We start from the raw sequence: 15,474 nt of genomic DNA on the forward strand, positions 1-15,474 counted from the left end.
AAGTCAGCCACACTAGTTGTGACGAATAGATACCATATCTCCTTTGAGATAATTTTGTGTAAGTTACTTGACTCTCTGAGGAGACTGGCTGTTCATCCTTTCCTGTTTTTTTTTGAGTCAGCACATTTCTTCAGAGAGAAGTCAGCTTGCTGGCTTGTTTCTGTCCCGGACACATTTTAAAAAAGAAATAAGGATTTATTTTTACAAAAATACTGATTCACAGTAATTGAAGACAAAATGTTCTGCATGAAGTCCTCCACAACATTCTGCCACAGATTAACTGACTAACATTTTTTATAAAGTATATCCTTAAAACACATTTTTTAAGTATTCTGTATTGACAAGCTATGTAATTTCTTTAAATAAAAACAATCGTTCTGCTCCAATACCAAATGCTAATGTTAATGTATAACACCGTACATGATTGTGAGGGATCAGGTACAGGAGACAAAGTGCAAATTAAGGATTTTGTTTACCCAGATTTCAGTGTCCATACCTTGAATGTGAACGCATTTGACACAAAGCAATGCAGCTCTTCAGGAGAACATTATAAGAAAGGGATACCATTAACATTAGCTGTAGATATTTTCTCACTTCAATTGAAAAGATTACTTTGCACTGTATTATTTAATGCGAGCTAAAACAGAGTGAAACACACATAACCACAAGTTCAACTGACTACAAACAAACCCTGAACAAGACAAGCGTACAGCTACGCTAGTGGGTATGAGACTGTTCTTAGGCACGACTGTGCTAAATGCTAACACCAGCATGCTAACAATTCTCAACAACTCAAAAACAACTCTCTCTCAAATTCAAATTCAAATTAGCTTTATTGGCATGAATGTGTAACAACAATATTGCCAAAGCATCATACATACTACATAAGAACAATCAACCCCATACATTTCAAATAATCAAAGCGTATGTGTGTTTGTGTTAAAAAAAATAAATTAATTAAAATAAAAGAAATAAATAAAACAATAACGTGTGTGTGTGTGTGTGTGTATGTTAAAAAATAAAAATATATTAAAAATAAAATAAAATAAATGAAACAGTAACGTGTGTGTGTGGGTATATTAATAGACAAAAAATTTAAAAAATAATTAATTGATTAAAACATAATAATACATTTAAAAAAAGAAATCAGTATAAAATGTAAAAACAAAACAATTATTAAAATATCAAACGATCAAAATAATAATAATTTGAAAATCTGTACAATTATTTATCTCTCCCCCTCTCTCAACGCTGTCCATTGTTCTGAAACAATAGCTAAGCAATAGTTGCGTATATAACCTCTGGGAGGGCACAGCGGAATGATCATGACTTCACTCAGTTTGCTCAAATATTGGTAGGGATAATTATGTCCTCCCAAAATATTAGTAGGGACATGTCCCTACCGTCTATATGCAAACCTACACCCTTGATTTACACATATATGGTTAGAACTTAAGTTTTGAGCTCCATCTACAAGTCCAAATGAGTTGGTTCTGTAGTGGATGTCCAAACAACGTATTTTGACATTTAATTTGGAGGACTTGTAAGTGCATGCCTGTGCTTTCCCTTGTGCTGGAGCAATGCCACATCAGGACACAGGTACAGTAACAAATATGAGAAAGAAACTAAGCCAGCCAGTAAGATTCATAATCAAATTTTAAGTCATTAGGGTAAATTAAACACTGTGTCATTATTTAACTTGTCAAAATCAACATGTGACCAATGACTTATGAAGCTTTATCTTTAGTGATTTTCTCAGTGTGAAAGAGGTGCTGACAGCTGATGCCTCTATTTTGGCCACTGCTGCTGGACAGCTATAACACAGGGGTGATTACACATGTCCTGACCAATCGAAGGCCATCACAGTTTGACTTGTGTGACAGCGCGACACTCAACATCACCTGCTCTTACTGGGACAACGACAACCGGAGCAAAGAATCCCTCACTCCCACACATCGTGGTGAAATTGATCACTGCAATCAATATCAACCAGTGAAGCCATTGGCTACGGCCTGCAAAGGAGGAGGCATCAGGAGTGCTTTGCCTTGTCTGTGATCTATCTATCTTTAGGCAGGAGCTAGGCACGGGATCAATATGCTACAGGCAGCTCATATTTCACCGGTGGCCCAGAAGGGATGAGATGAGGAGAAAGGGGAAGGGGAAGATGGGATGATGACATGGCTCTGCAAGGGCTCTCGGGGGTCAATCCAGAGAGCGGTTAGCGTGCAGCAGAAACAGGTGATATGGATGCAACCAAAGGTGAGAAAAGGAGAGAGAAGTTTTTGGGTGTGACGTAGGAGTCAATAGTGCAGCAGAGGCTTATGCGCTACATGGACGGCAGCACAGCTTGACAGCTTGTCGATTCAGTGAATTTATAATGAATGTTCTTTTTATTCTCCTCTTTCTCTCTAACCTTTCTCTTCTCCTCTACTCCCTTTATCTCACCTCCCTCCTTCTTCTCCTCCTGTCACCTCCCTCCTCTCTTTTGTTTGGAGCATCACTCCGACCCTCCCGCTCTCCCTCCCTGCCACAGACCCATGTAGCCTATCACCCCGAGAGTTAAAACAAAGAGTTATATGAAAGGCGCTTAGTCGCATTTCCTCCTACCCCTGCTGTTGCGGTGTCCTAATGATGCAAATGTTAGGCCGGCTAATGAGTAGGAGTTGTGTTTCGGCTGAAGTTTACCGCGCTGCTCGGCCACCCTGTCTCATGAATAATATCACCGTGTCAGAGTCAAGATGTGTGTTCCTCTCAGCTCACAGATAATGACCATTACAGATGGTGCTTTCTCCAATTACATACAAGAGGGGAAAAAGACAATTGTTGATCCATAACGTCCAAAGGAGCAACTGGGCCTTTTAAAAAGAAGGTAATGAAAATTCATTTAAAGAATTCAAATGTAAGCAACCTGCCCTGTCTGAAATTACACACACACACACACACACACACACACACACACACACACACACAAAGTAGAAAAAGTGTCTAAAAACTTCTGGCAGAACACTCTCACCTGTGCGAGTCACATAACCTTTTGACTCCGAGTTCATTCTGGCTGTCACCTAACGCACACGCCTCCAAAAGACAGCGAAACCAATAGATATTGGCTCTATGTTATTACAATAAGCTTTATGGCTGCTTGCATTTCTCTCCCTCCCCACCTCATGGCTTAATCCTCCGTGCTTTTGCCCTTCAGTTTTTCAAAGACAGCCTGCGGGCTAGAATTGCCCTTTGCTGACTTGTGGCTGACAGTGAATAAGTTCCCCTCTCGTCTCCTCCCTTTTATCTCTGAGATCATACTCTGAGTGGGTCAAGATCAATGGTGCTCCCTGCAAATCTGCCCAGACTCTGGGTGCTTCTCATTGACCTTACACAGGGGTAACTGAACACTCCGACTCTCATCCAGCCAGCTTTTACAATAACTTCTATGGATAAATTCACCTAGCCCTTGCAGGGCTTTCATCAAAAAGTCATGGACCACGTTGGTGCAGCCCAGTTAAGGTCTTCTTGGCCTCAAACTGTAAGCTGCACTGCTGGCTGAAGTCCTTCAGAAACACATTAGCAGCTTGTAAGTGTTAAAAGGTAAGATTTCCATCACCGCTGAGGAAAGTTTAGAGGCAAAGAGTCTGCCAGCCTACTTTCTTAGTGCATAAGCTCCAAAGAAATCTAATCTACACGTATTGAAAAACTGATCCCAGGTTGTCCAGTCTTGTTAAGAGATGTCTATGATTTGTGTCATTTTTATTGCCACCTTAAGGTTTGCTTGCTAACAGCCCATTGAGACTTACAGGAATACAGCATTTGGAGCACAAATGACAAAAATCCCTACAACCAAGGACGTGCTGTGACAGGGTGATAAATGGCTTTACATGATGGAAGAGACAGGACTCTGGACACTGCAAACTTCTCGACAACAACTGAAAGAGAAAAAAAAATCAATTTCAGGTATGGCGTAGAATTAATGAGCTGTATTGCCTGAACTGAGGGACAAAGTCTTCTTTAGGCTATAATGTAAAAGCACCAGCAGTGCCATAATAAATAACCATTGCATATGTTCAGGGCATAGACTGTCAATAAAAAGGGCAGTAAAACATGATGAAATAACATGCCTAAAATTACCCAGAGCAGCAAAGAAATCCTTACACTACTGCAATAATTCGTACTCTGATGTCTAGCTTATGAAGTGCTGCATCAAAACAATAAAGTGTGTGAGAAGCAGAGTGCACGTTATGCTACTGCCGTCCTCGAGCCTAATACAGATCGAGACAGCAGAGACAGCAGCCAGATCCAGATCCAGCTGGAGCTCACATTCAATGGGATCCCTGTGAGACCCGCTTCAACAAGATGGATGACGGGCACCGAGCTTCATACTGCGCGCACTCAGCCCAGACATCATTGGGTCCGGGCTGAATAAAGAGGTGGTGGCCCCTCGCCTGCTCTTCCCTAATAGGAGGCGCTGCCTGGCTGACAGCAGCCCATAAATAACCTAGTCGGCGTGTGACTGGAAAAGAACACACTCACCTGAGCACGCACACTCAACAGGATCACGAGGGAGAGGTGAGATGCAATTATTTAAGGGCCTCCAGTTATGGGATGGCAACACACGTGTGTGTGTGAAGGTAGGTCACAGAAGCACATTGTTTTTACTTTTTTACAGCGGGACATTACATGGCTCAGTAATGTCATATTTGTGGGCAAATTAAAATGTCAATCTTAATATATGCCAGATTTGTACACCAAACCCGGCTTAATTCACGTGGACAATACTGTAATGTTTTTCAACCCATCAAAACTTGTCCTCAGCTGGTTTCCCCCCTAAACCTAATTATTTTCTCCTTTTCTGGCTTTGTCAGAGGTGGAAACCAGAACTGAAAACATTCTTGGAGTTTAAGTCCAAGCCTGTCACTTTCTGCCATTTCATCAGTGAAACAGGACTCGTAAGAAGCCCTCTTTAGATGAGTCCTGTGAATCTGATGAGTGGATTTTCTAGGCGATGCATTTGGGGGTGAAGCAGGGAGCAAGTCTTACTTCCCTCCAATATTCAGTCTGTCACAGTGTTGTAGTCTAAACCACCCAAACCGAGAACAAGTCATGACCAAGACCAGTGAGTATAGAGACACCGAGTCAAGACCAGGACCAGTGCCCCACACTACATGACACACGATAAAAAGTGGAACATGATCATAGGCACTTCTCAAATTCATTTGAAAGATCCACAGTCCCATAAAAAACACCCACATACGAACACTAAAATCTGAAATCAACTTAATCATCTTCAACTCTCCTTTTCTATGTTATACCATCCATTTAAAATAATTTATAAAAAGCAAGCATTAGGTTTTCTGGGTGACTATGGTCTTCCATATTTTATCCTTCATATTTGATCTGCAACTCTGTATTCAGTCTCAAAATATGTACCACATAAATCAGACAATGCACAGACAATCTTGACTGGTCCTCTATGTTTGAGACCGTGACAATACCGAGTAGAAATGTGGTCAATTCCCGAGACGAGACAGAGACCTAGAAAAAGTCTGTTTCTGCTATATTTAAACTGCATTGCTTGTTTTCTTATTGTGCAAGTAAACCTTTCTCACTGCATTTATACTTGTTAACTAACATTTCTTGTAGCAAGCTATTATTCAGAACATTTTTACAAATGCTTTCAGAAAGTGATGGAGACAAAATCAGCCATTTCAAAATGTGGTGGGGACATGGCCCCACTGTAAATGACACCTATGTGTAGGCTACAATAAAGTTCTTGTGGATTAATATGTCTTTAACGCACATCTATGACCAATGCACAATGAGCTCTGATCTTTTAAATTATTTCTTTGTTCTATGTTTTTATACCTGACGTTTCGGTGTGCCGTAAAGCATTCACACAAAATACCTTCAGTGACAGATATACTCGCGTTCGACATCACGTGAGCGCATGGGTCATGACGTCACGCGGAAGTAATTCAACCAAGATGGCAGCGTCCTTGAAAGGCATGTTTTGATTACAGTTGAGTGTCAAACACGCTGAACAGATGCAAATTTACGGGCTGCAGGACTTTCAGGAGAAGATTTTGAGAGCGGAGCATGGAGAGACGAGAGTTCGTCGCGTCCCTGGTGGTAAGGCGTCAGTTTTGTACAATAACGTTATGTCGTGTTAATATTGCTGTCAACGAACCTCTTTTTCAACCATATTTAATCCCGAATTCAGTTTAGTTCGTTGCAGTTGAAAACCAATTTACCACAACAGCTTAAGCCGTGAATATATTTTGCTCGAAAAAGCCAGAAACAAGGCTAAACTACGAGGACCTGTGTAACTTACAGCAGTCACTGGTTAGTCATTTTAAACCGCTTAAAATAGTGTGAGAGTAGGCTATGGGAGGTAGCCGGGTTATTGTAAGCACTATCACAGATAAAGCCAATCAGAATGTGTTAACATTTAACATTAATTGCCACATACCGGCTAATGCACATTTATTGAGGCATTGTGCAGTGACAAATACAAGTAGGCTACATAGTAAGTAGCCTACACATTCATCAACAAGCACTGTACTTGAGTACGGTAACGTTATATTTTTGAGGGTCTCTGTTACTGTATGACCCTCTGTCATTATTGCTTTCAACTTTTATTTCACTGCATTTCAGAAGGAAATATTGTTATTTTTACGCCACCTTTTTATTCCTCAACATTTAGGCATTTGAAAGGTTGATTTAATTTACATTTATTTGCATTGCTACTTTACCTAACAACAATGTTTTTAAATACAAAACTTGTGATCAGTTTATAAAGTATGATGCATTATTATAGATTTACACTACCCACTAGAATATATAGAAGGTAAAATTAGCTCCACCTTGACCAGCTGCAACATTAAAATGGTACTCACACATTAATGTATCAGTAATAGTACAGGAGCATATTTAAAAAAATAAAAATAAAAAATTTAATTCAAGCCTTTTTTGTTTTAATCTTGATGATTACGTCCTGTGGAAAATCAAAACTCCAGTATCTCAAATAATTTTAGAAGTGTATAATAAAGAATTTATAACACAGAAATGTCGACCCAAGAAGAGCTCTAATCAGCTAATTAACTTTTAACACGTGCAATGGTTTCCTGAGCCTTTAATCTCTCAGTCTGGTTCAGTGCGGTTTCTCACAATATTCAACTTTTTGAGATTCACAAGTAATTCAATGAGATAACACAATGAAAGATTGATTCTTGAACACATTTTAATGAAAACACTTTTCATTGTGGTACTTCTACTGCTAAGCCCCTTATTGTTTTGGTTGTATGGCCTGCATAGATACTGTTTTTGGTTCACCCTTACCACTCTCATCAGTGTCGCTTACAGCAGCAGCAGATAGCTGTTTTCAGTGATAAAGCTCTGAAGAACTCACTGTACACCAGCACCAAACAGCAGACACACAAAAGGTTAGCAATTAGCTGGTGAACATGGCCCCACCATTTAGCAGCTAAAGAGACAGATACTTCCATCAGGAGCTGGTGTTGTAGACCAAAACAGAGCTAAAAGGCAAGTGAGTATTGAACTTACATACGTCAGGTGGCGGAAAACATGCCTCCAAATAATTCCTAATGTTGCCCTGCTGTGTCTGCTGCAGGGTTCCTATGCAGTACAAAAAAAGTGTGGAATTTAATTTGAGTCATTTATAGGTTTGGATAAGTATGGAAAAAGTATTTGTGTTTACAGACTATTGCCCTTATTCTGTTTTGTAAAATACAAATTCAGAATTTCTAAAAATAAATTGATTATGCAAGCAGAGTGTTTTTTGTGGCGTTTGAAGCAGCCAAAATATTTACTGTATGTGGACCGATCATGCTTACTGTCGTGGGTAGTCATGACTGAATGGTCCATTTTGAGCCTAGAGATAGCATCACAAATAACCAAATATTAAACTTGTCTGAAGGTTAATGAGTTATGCATTGATGTAGTCATCAGAAAAGTAAAGAGACTATCTTTTCTGTGTAAGGAAAACAATATGGTAAATTAAAATAATAAATGTAGCTCCAGTTAGTTTACTTCCTCTAAGGACAGTGATGTTTGACAGTGGTTTGGTGTTAACTGATTTGTATGAGCTACTGAACCTAGCTACAATCTTCTGGCAGTTATTTGGCAACATAAAAACATACTGTACATGGCCAGAGTATACACAGTTGGATCTGTAAAACTATTTTTTGAAATGGAAAAATAGGTGTGTGCTGCTGGATGTTTAAAATAGGCAACTCCTAACATGTTTGCCATCTTTATAAGACAATAAAACGCCATAACATTATGACCACTGACAGGTGAAGTGAATAACACTGATTATCTCATTACCATGGCTCCAAGTGAACATTTTATCCTCATTGTTGATTTGTCAATCACGATGCCGGTTCAACGTTGTGATGTCTGCCAGCCAGCGCTGATATTGGCCCAAACGGACGTACCACCTACACATGCAGACTTTCTCCCTTTGGGGTGACTATGGCTCAGGGCGTAAAGCTGTTGTCTGCTAATCAGAAGGTCTGGCTCCCCCAGTCTGCATGTAGAAGCATCCTTGGGCAAGATACTGAACCCCAAATTGCTCCCAGTGTATGAATGTGTTAGTTTCCGTTTTTGTATGAATGGGGTGAATTGAAAGCAAAAGGGAATGGTTTGAGGAACATAACGAGTTCAAGGTGTTGACTTGGTGTCCTAAGTCAACACCTTGAACATTAATTCGCCAGATCTCAATGCAATCAAACATCTTTGTGATGTGCTGTACTAAGATCCATGGAGGCCCGACTTCGAAAGTTACAGGACTTAAAAGATCTGCTGCTAACGTCTTGACCACAGCACCCCTTCAGAGGTCTAGTAGAGTCCATGCCTCGATGGGTCAGGGCTGTTTTGTAGCAAAAGGGGGACCTACACAATATTAGGCAGGTGACCATAATGTAATGCTGATGTCAGTTGTGTGTTTACAGCTTGTTCCGTTGCTCCAAAGTTGCCCAAAAATCAACAAATGCAGGTTTGCAAGTAAAAGATCTGAATGGGTCTTCCACCACTGTTGTTGTAGAGTATGCGGTGTGGTATCATGTCTCACAAAGTGATTGTCTCTTCAGGCAGGAGGCTGCGCGGGGATGTGTGTCGATCTGACCCTCTTCCCCCTGGACACCATTAAGACAAGACTGCAGAGTCAGCAGGGCTTCTACAAGGCAGGGGGCTTTAGGGGCATCTACGCTGGAGTCCCATCTGCTGCTGTCGGCTCCTTCCCTAATGGTAAGATGCTCATTGTGATAGCTGGATATACAGTGGGGAGAACAAGTATTTGATACACTGCTGATTTTGCAGGTTTTCGTACTTAGAAAGCATGAAGAGGTCTGTAATTTTTATCATAGGTACACTTCAACTGTGAGAGACTGAATCTAAAACAAATCCAGAAAATCACATTGTATGATTTTTAAATAATTAATTTGCATTTCATTGCATGACATAAGTATTTGATACATCAGAAAAGCAGAACTTAATATTTGGTACAATACTTGTTCTTCCCACTATATGTTCTGATGAAGGGTTGTTATTGACGTTCTCAAACAACAGAACAACCAAGATTCTTCTTTGCCATTCCGAGACCTAACCTTGCACCGTGTTGATCGAAAAATCCACAAAGCAACTGTTTGAGTTGGGGGTTTAGACCTTCCTTTAGTGATCACACATTCATTTATTTTGTTTCCTTGTCATGCCTGAAGTCACAGCACAGCCATTATGAGTTAGAGGGCAACTTTGTGGGCTGAGGGTTGCATGGATCAGTTTAGTAGTTCACAATCAGATTAGTTTTATTTCTATGCTTTGTATTATAGTATCAGGCAGGCACTCAGCTTGCACCCTCATTAAATCAAGCGGGGGCAAAGTTCTGTTCTTTATTTGTTTCTTGGTGAGATCAGACTCTTGTTTCAGGCTTTTGAGGAAATTGTACTGGAATAACGAGGACCTGAAGTTTATTTTTTTGAGGACATAATTTTAACACGTCAGATTAACACGATGGAACCTTAAAATGACTGACGCTCTGAGGCTTATCTTTAAATGGCTTAAATGTGGCTGCCTAGCAAAGATTGCTTTGTGACTAGACTGCTCTAAACAAACATCTTTTCAACAGGGTTAGGGTTCAGTAGTTTATTGCTGCCTGTATTCTAGTGTTTTCCACAGGCAGGTCATGTATTTGTCAGGTCAGCCTTTTGGTATGGAGGACCGATTCTGACAGATTGAAAAATAAATACAGAAGTAAATAAATGCTCAATAAATAAATAAGCATCACATTTATTTATGTGTTTGTTTTAATATTTTTGTCTGTGTTATTCTTTCTTTGCATTTCTAACCTATTTATTTCCACAATGTTTACATATTTACATATATCACTGCGGTGTTTAGCAACTCTATTTGACGACAATACTGCCAGCCATGTCTTCCTTCTTTTTTGTGTGGACACTCTGACCTAGAGAGTTCATTTAGCAACTTACACGGACTCAGAACTGCGAGAAAATTTATTTTTCATTAATTTTCATACTGTATTTTTGTGCATTTAATCAGATGTTTATTTATTTATTGAGCATTTATGTATTTATTTTTAAATCTGTCAGAATCGGTCCTCGATACTTTGGTGGGTGTGGAGATCATGTGCAGGTTGGAAACTTCAGCATATCCAGCGGTTGAGTGTCACTTTCAACACAGCATCCATATCTGTCATTTCCAAGTAGAACTTTGAATGTAGGAAGTTCTAAATACAAAAATATTTGAAAGAATCATTTTAGGTTGAGGCTGCTTTTGTTGGTTACTATAGGGTGCAAATAGAAGAATTGGTATTTGAGAAACAGTAGACCATTTCATGAGCATATCAGAGAGAGGCTGATAAAGATGAGGTGTTGGTGTTGGAGTTGTATTTTGTTGCTTTGAATATAATCTTTAACAGTTTGTTGTAGTTTTCTAATCTGAACACTTTTGCAGGATAAATTTATGTGACCAGTCGGCGTAAGAAAGAACTGAACTCTATTCGCATGAGACACACTTAACTTTCTTAGTTTTTAACTCTGTTGTGCACACCAACAGCCACACATATGCACTCACACCTCAGTTTCTCCCCTGTCAGTGGTAGTGAGGGATATTAATTGCTGTATGCTGGTTGACTAATGGGCCTTAAATGGCTGTGGTTCTGCTTGGTTTCAGCCGCTGCTTTCTTCGTCACCTACGACTTCACAAAGTCCCTGCTTGGCGCTGGCAGAGTACTAGCAGCACCACACGTGGCACCTGTCACTCACATGCTGGCCGCCTCGCTGGGAGAAATAGTAAGTCTTCTTGTCCTTCACTCTTCCAACGTTTGCCTCCTGTCATTTGGACTTTTACTTCTCTTTTCACTCTCTTACTTCCAGGTCATGTTTATTTGTGTAGGCCTAATTTGTTCTCAGCCATTCCATTCTTAGCTGCCTTACGCACGCTCTCTTCCCTCTTTGTTTCTTTCCCACCACTGTAAGGCTCCAGTGAACATCAGCGGCATGTCTTTTCAATTTCACTCATCTCTATGCAAGGTGGTAGCAGGGGGTTTTGGCTGTAGGCTCCGGTTGGGTGAGTTAAGGGGGCTTCCTAAGGACTCTCCCAGCATTTCCCCCACTAGCTGGGTAAATAAGATCTCATTGCTGCCTACTGACTCATCTATTTTCCCAGCTCAAGCCCCCAGATGCTGCCGATTTAGTCTGGGGATTTCCAGCTTGAAACCAGCAAGGAGCATCGCAATTTCCTCAGTCCATCCTCTCCCAATCACTTGCAGTGAACCACAGAATCTGAGCCATCTGGGAGCGGGGGTCACGCATATTCACATTGACATGAAGGGCGGCAGAGGGATGGGTGGTATGGAAAGAGGGATTTCCCCCCTGCTATACGACCATGGCTATCTGCATAATACTAGGTTTTCAGTATTCATGACTTTTGGATGGATGTAATTTAGCCAAGTTTTTGTATGTTTATGAAATGGGATTATTCCACATGGGAGAGCGTTCACTGTGCTGTGAGTTTATCTGTCTCTTGGTGTCTCACAGTGCAGAGAAGGGGACACTAGCTACTCTTATGTTAGCACATTCAATAAAAGTTTCATTTTGTTTTGTCACAATCAACATAAGAGTGTACCGCTGAACAATCTGTTCATTTTCCCACTTTTTGTCTATGGCACAGTCCAGATGAGTGTTAAAGGTGAGGCAGAGGTTGCGGCTACCTTTAACCCCTTCCCCGCTGTTCTGGATTTGAGCACATCAAAGGCACAAATCCCCGGAGCGGAGCTGAGCAGAGCAGGGGCGGTATCCCACTGCATTCTGGCAACTGGATACGTCTTGTTCAAAGAGAGTAATCTTCAGGCTTAGCCATGAAAGGCCTACCCTTGTGCTGCCCCAAGTGGTATGCAAGGCCTAAACGCCCGCACTGTGATGCAATCACTGCCACATATGATTCTGTGCCCCCTCAGTCATTGCTAACGATTTTTAATATAAAGTTATAGCACTCAGGTTCTAACATTAGCTTGACTAAATGTTGGCCAAGTGGGTGCAATATACTTGTTATGTCTGGTGCTGAAACAATTAGTTGACTAATCATCTCAATCAATTTAAGTCCTTTGTTTTTCTCCATAGCATCAGTTGTTTTGTTATATCTTTGCAAAATCTTTCAAATTATAGTTTATGATGAATGGAGCACATCAGTTCCCATGATTTCAGTGCTGTAACGGGCCGTTTCAACATGGCCACGCCACGCTGTTGAGGTTGAGAGGAAACCAGACTATCTGCATGCTACCTGCTCAGTCGGGTGTGTGCATCCTCTGGGGTTTAAGTCAGCCTTAAACTTTCTACTCCTTGTCAAGTTTCTAAAGAAGACAACCATCCCACTTGCTGCTTCTTCATCATCTACTTTGTGTCTGTAAAGGCTGTGTTTTGTTGTATTTCAGTGCAGAATGTAATTGTAATGTGGCAGATGTCTTCATTTAGCAGTTACAGCTCTTTTATTTGGCTGTATTAAAACCACACAGGCACACACGAGTTCTTCTGCCTATTTCTTACCTCAGTCCAAATCTGAATTGTTAAACACAAATCACACTGTCAACATGAATGCAAAGTCAAAACAGATTTTCATTAGCATTATCTTCCACTCTGCTTTATATGTTCTGTTCTGCCAGTATCGGACAGGGTCACTTGTTTTCCTTGTGTTTCTCTGTTGCTCTTCCTCCTGCTTGTCTTTCTCTTGCTGGGAGCAGCTGGCTGGGGGCAGGCTTTGACACACAGGAACCTAAAGAAGACCACGTGACTTGTTATTTGGTCCTCGTTTGAGTTGTCCACTCCACCTCTTTGATCAGCCTGTGATCCTTTCCCCAGGTGTCCATTTAGTTGTGTTTCACCAGCTGTTTACACTCCGCAGCGTTCACAACAGAAGCTTTATGGGTCTTATTGCTTTGCTAATCCCATCCCCAAGCCTCCCTCTATGGATCATGCGCTTGACTTGGCACTAACTTACTAGATGTGGACTTCAGTCAAAGCCTATTATGATCATACCAAAGGGAGTAAGAGATGGCAGTTGAAAGAAGGAAAAGAGAACACTTATACACACTTAAATCTAAGACGTTTTTTTTATTTTTATTTTATTTTTTATCTTTATAGTCTAGCCTTTGGTCCAACAGATGTCCATTGAAGGAAAGGATGAATGGTTATGCGTAATACACCAAGAACAAGCCTCGCCACTGTAATCACCATATGTGAAATACCTGTGAGTAACTTACAAGAATCATGAATTTTACAATAAAAGTTACGTTTAAGACCCAAATAAGTAAGCAGACACAGGACAGACCCGAGACAGGGAGGTGTAGAGAACTAGAGAGGTCCAACACAATGAGCCCCCCCCCCCTTGCTGCGCCAAGAGCGTCCTGATGTTTGTGTGACTGCGGTGGTGGGACGCGCCCATAAAGAATGTGTAAGTTGATGGTGTCTGTCAGGCTCTAGCAGGCTGTTATCCAGCCATTAGATCAGATTTATCTTCATTCCCATTCGCTCGACGTCTGCCCTGAAAGCTCATTTGTCAAGGCCAGGCGACGGGGTTCTCTCGCATCTTCTCCCCCTCCACCACCACCACACGTCTGTGGGGAGGATGTACTGGAAAATACAGTGTGACATGACAAGATAGGGGGAGAGCGAGAAGGAGGGCGCAAGAAGGAGGAGTTTTGGGGGTAGAAACTGGCAGCCACTTAACTTGGCACTGAGAAATAATCCATGCATCGCCTTCGAGCAGCGCCACGCTCTCTGATTTATTGGCTGTTGTTTCAAATTTGGAGACACGCTGTGTCCTCATCTCTTCCCTTTTTTTCTTCATGCCCTTTTTTTTCTTCCCTCTCATCCTTCCTTCCTTTGTTGACCCTTAGTTCAGTCTTTCTTGGTACCATGATGCTTTTCCCGGATTGGGCAAGTGCTCGAAAACTCATGGGGGGTTGGGACTGTTACATGTGACACGCCATCTTCCAGGGACAGAGCCATAGATGTGGTCTACAGGCTTTCCATTGAATGGGAAGGCACTATATTTCCACCATAGTTTAGTGTAACAGCAGATGTAAGAGGTCTTTCAGCATGTTTAGTTGAACTTATTGTCTTGTGATTGTTAGAGAAGTGTCTAGCAAATTTGTCAAATTTGGAGTAATGTTTGTTTTGGGCATTGCTGAAATTAGGCTAAAGTTAGGGGCATGTTTCTTTATATGTGTGACTGCAGCTGTTCCTCTTTGGTAAATTGTGTGTTTTTGTGGTGAATGCAGTATATTTCAATGGGAAATAAATCCAACAGCTGAGGCCCATAAAAGTTGTTGCAGCCTGTATGCTTTTCTTACCTGTTATGTTTTTATGCTGCCAAATGGTAAACCTGGTTTACTGGCCACTGTGTCCTGAGTGGTAAAGGGAGGATGTAGCAAAGGAGGAGGGATGTAATGACTCAATCTGCAGATTGATTCGCTGGCTATGCTGATAATGTGTCGCGAGTCTCCTCTCCCATCCCTTACTGTGGTTCGCCAATGATTGAGCGCCGGCGTGTTACCTTGTTGTTTGGCGGCTAGGGCTGGAAATTGAAAACACGCTCTGTCATTTGGATTAACAACAACAGGCCAAGGGAAACCGAAAGACAGGCAGCCTCCTAATTAACGCTGCTTGACGAATCCAACAGCTCGTAAATATAGATGAATGGTAGCAGGAATTTAAAAGACTGCCAATGGGTTTATAATAAGTTTACAAGCCAGCCGAAACATTCAGAATGAAGGGCAAGCAAAGTAGGTGCAGAAACAGACGTCTGTCATCCTGACAGCCTTCCACCTACAGCCCTCCCCTACACGTGAGGTAATAAGCCTGACTTGTAAGAGGGACATCTACCTAAATTCTTTTGTTGTTCTTTCTTTCTTTCATGACATACTGCCTCTACATCTCCACACAGGATATGACT

General features: G+C 41.2%; 1 protein-coding gene across 3 annotated transcripts in view; it reads left to right on the top strand.

Moving 5' to 3' along the window:
- Positions 1-5,953: 5,953 nt before the first annotated feature.
- slc25a26 (solute carrier family 25 member 26) overlaps positions 5,954-15,474 on the top strand; it is a 62,066-nt gene continuing 52,545 nt past the window's right edge. Inside the window, exons 1-3 of one of the 3 annotated variants that reach the window (XM_038697162.1) lie at positions 5,954-6,117; positions 9,099-9,255; positions 11,197-11,315. In XM_038697162.1, the coding sequence (XP_038553090.1) occupies positions 6,085-6,117; positions 9,099-9,255; positions 11,197-11,315 (309 nt within the window). In that variant the 5' untranslated portion in view covers positions 5,954-6,084. The remainder of the gene's footprint in view (positions 6,118-9,098; positions 9,256-11,196; positions 11,316-15,474) is intronic. The other 2 variants (XM_038697161.1, XM_038697160.1) reach the window with 2 other exon arrangements.

Source organism: Micropterus salmoides, unplaced genomic scaffold (genome assembly GCF_014851395.1).
Source record: "Micropterus salmoides isolate LMB-PRFRI ecotype aquatic unplaced genomic scaffold, ASM1485139v1 Ms_hic_scaffold_4, whole genome shotgun sequence".
NCBI classification, from domain to species: domain Eukaryota; kingdom Metazoa; phylum Chordata; class Actinopteri; order Centrarchiformes; family Centrarchidae; genus Micropterus; species Micropterus salmoides.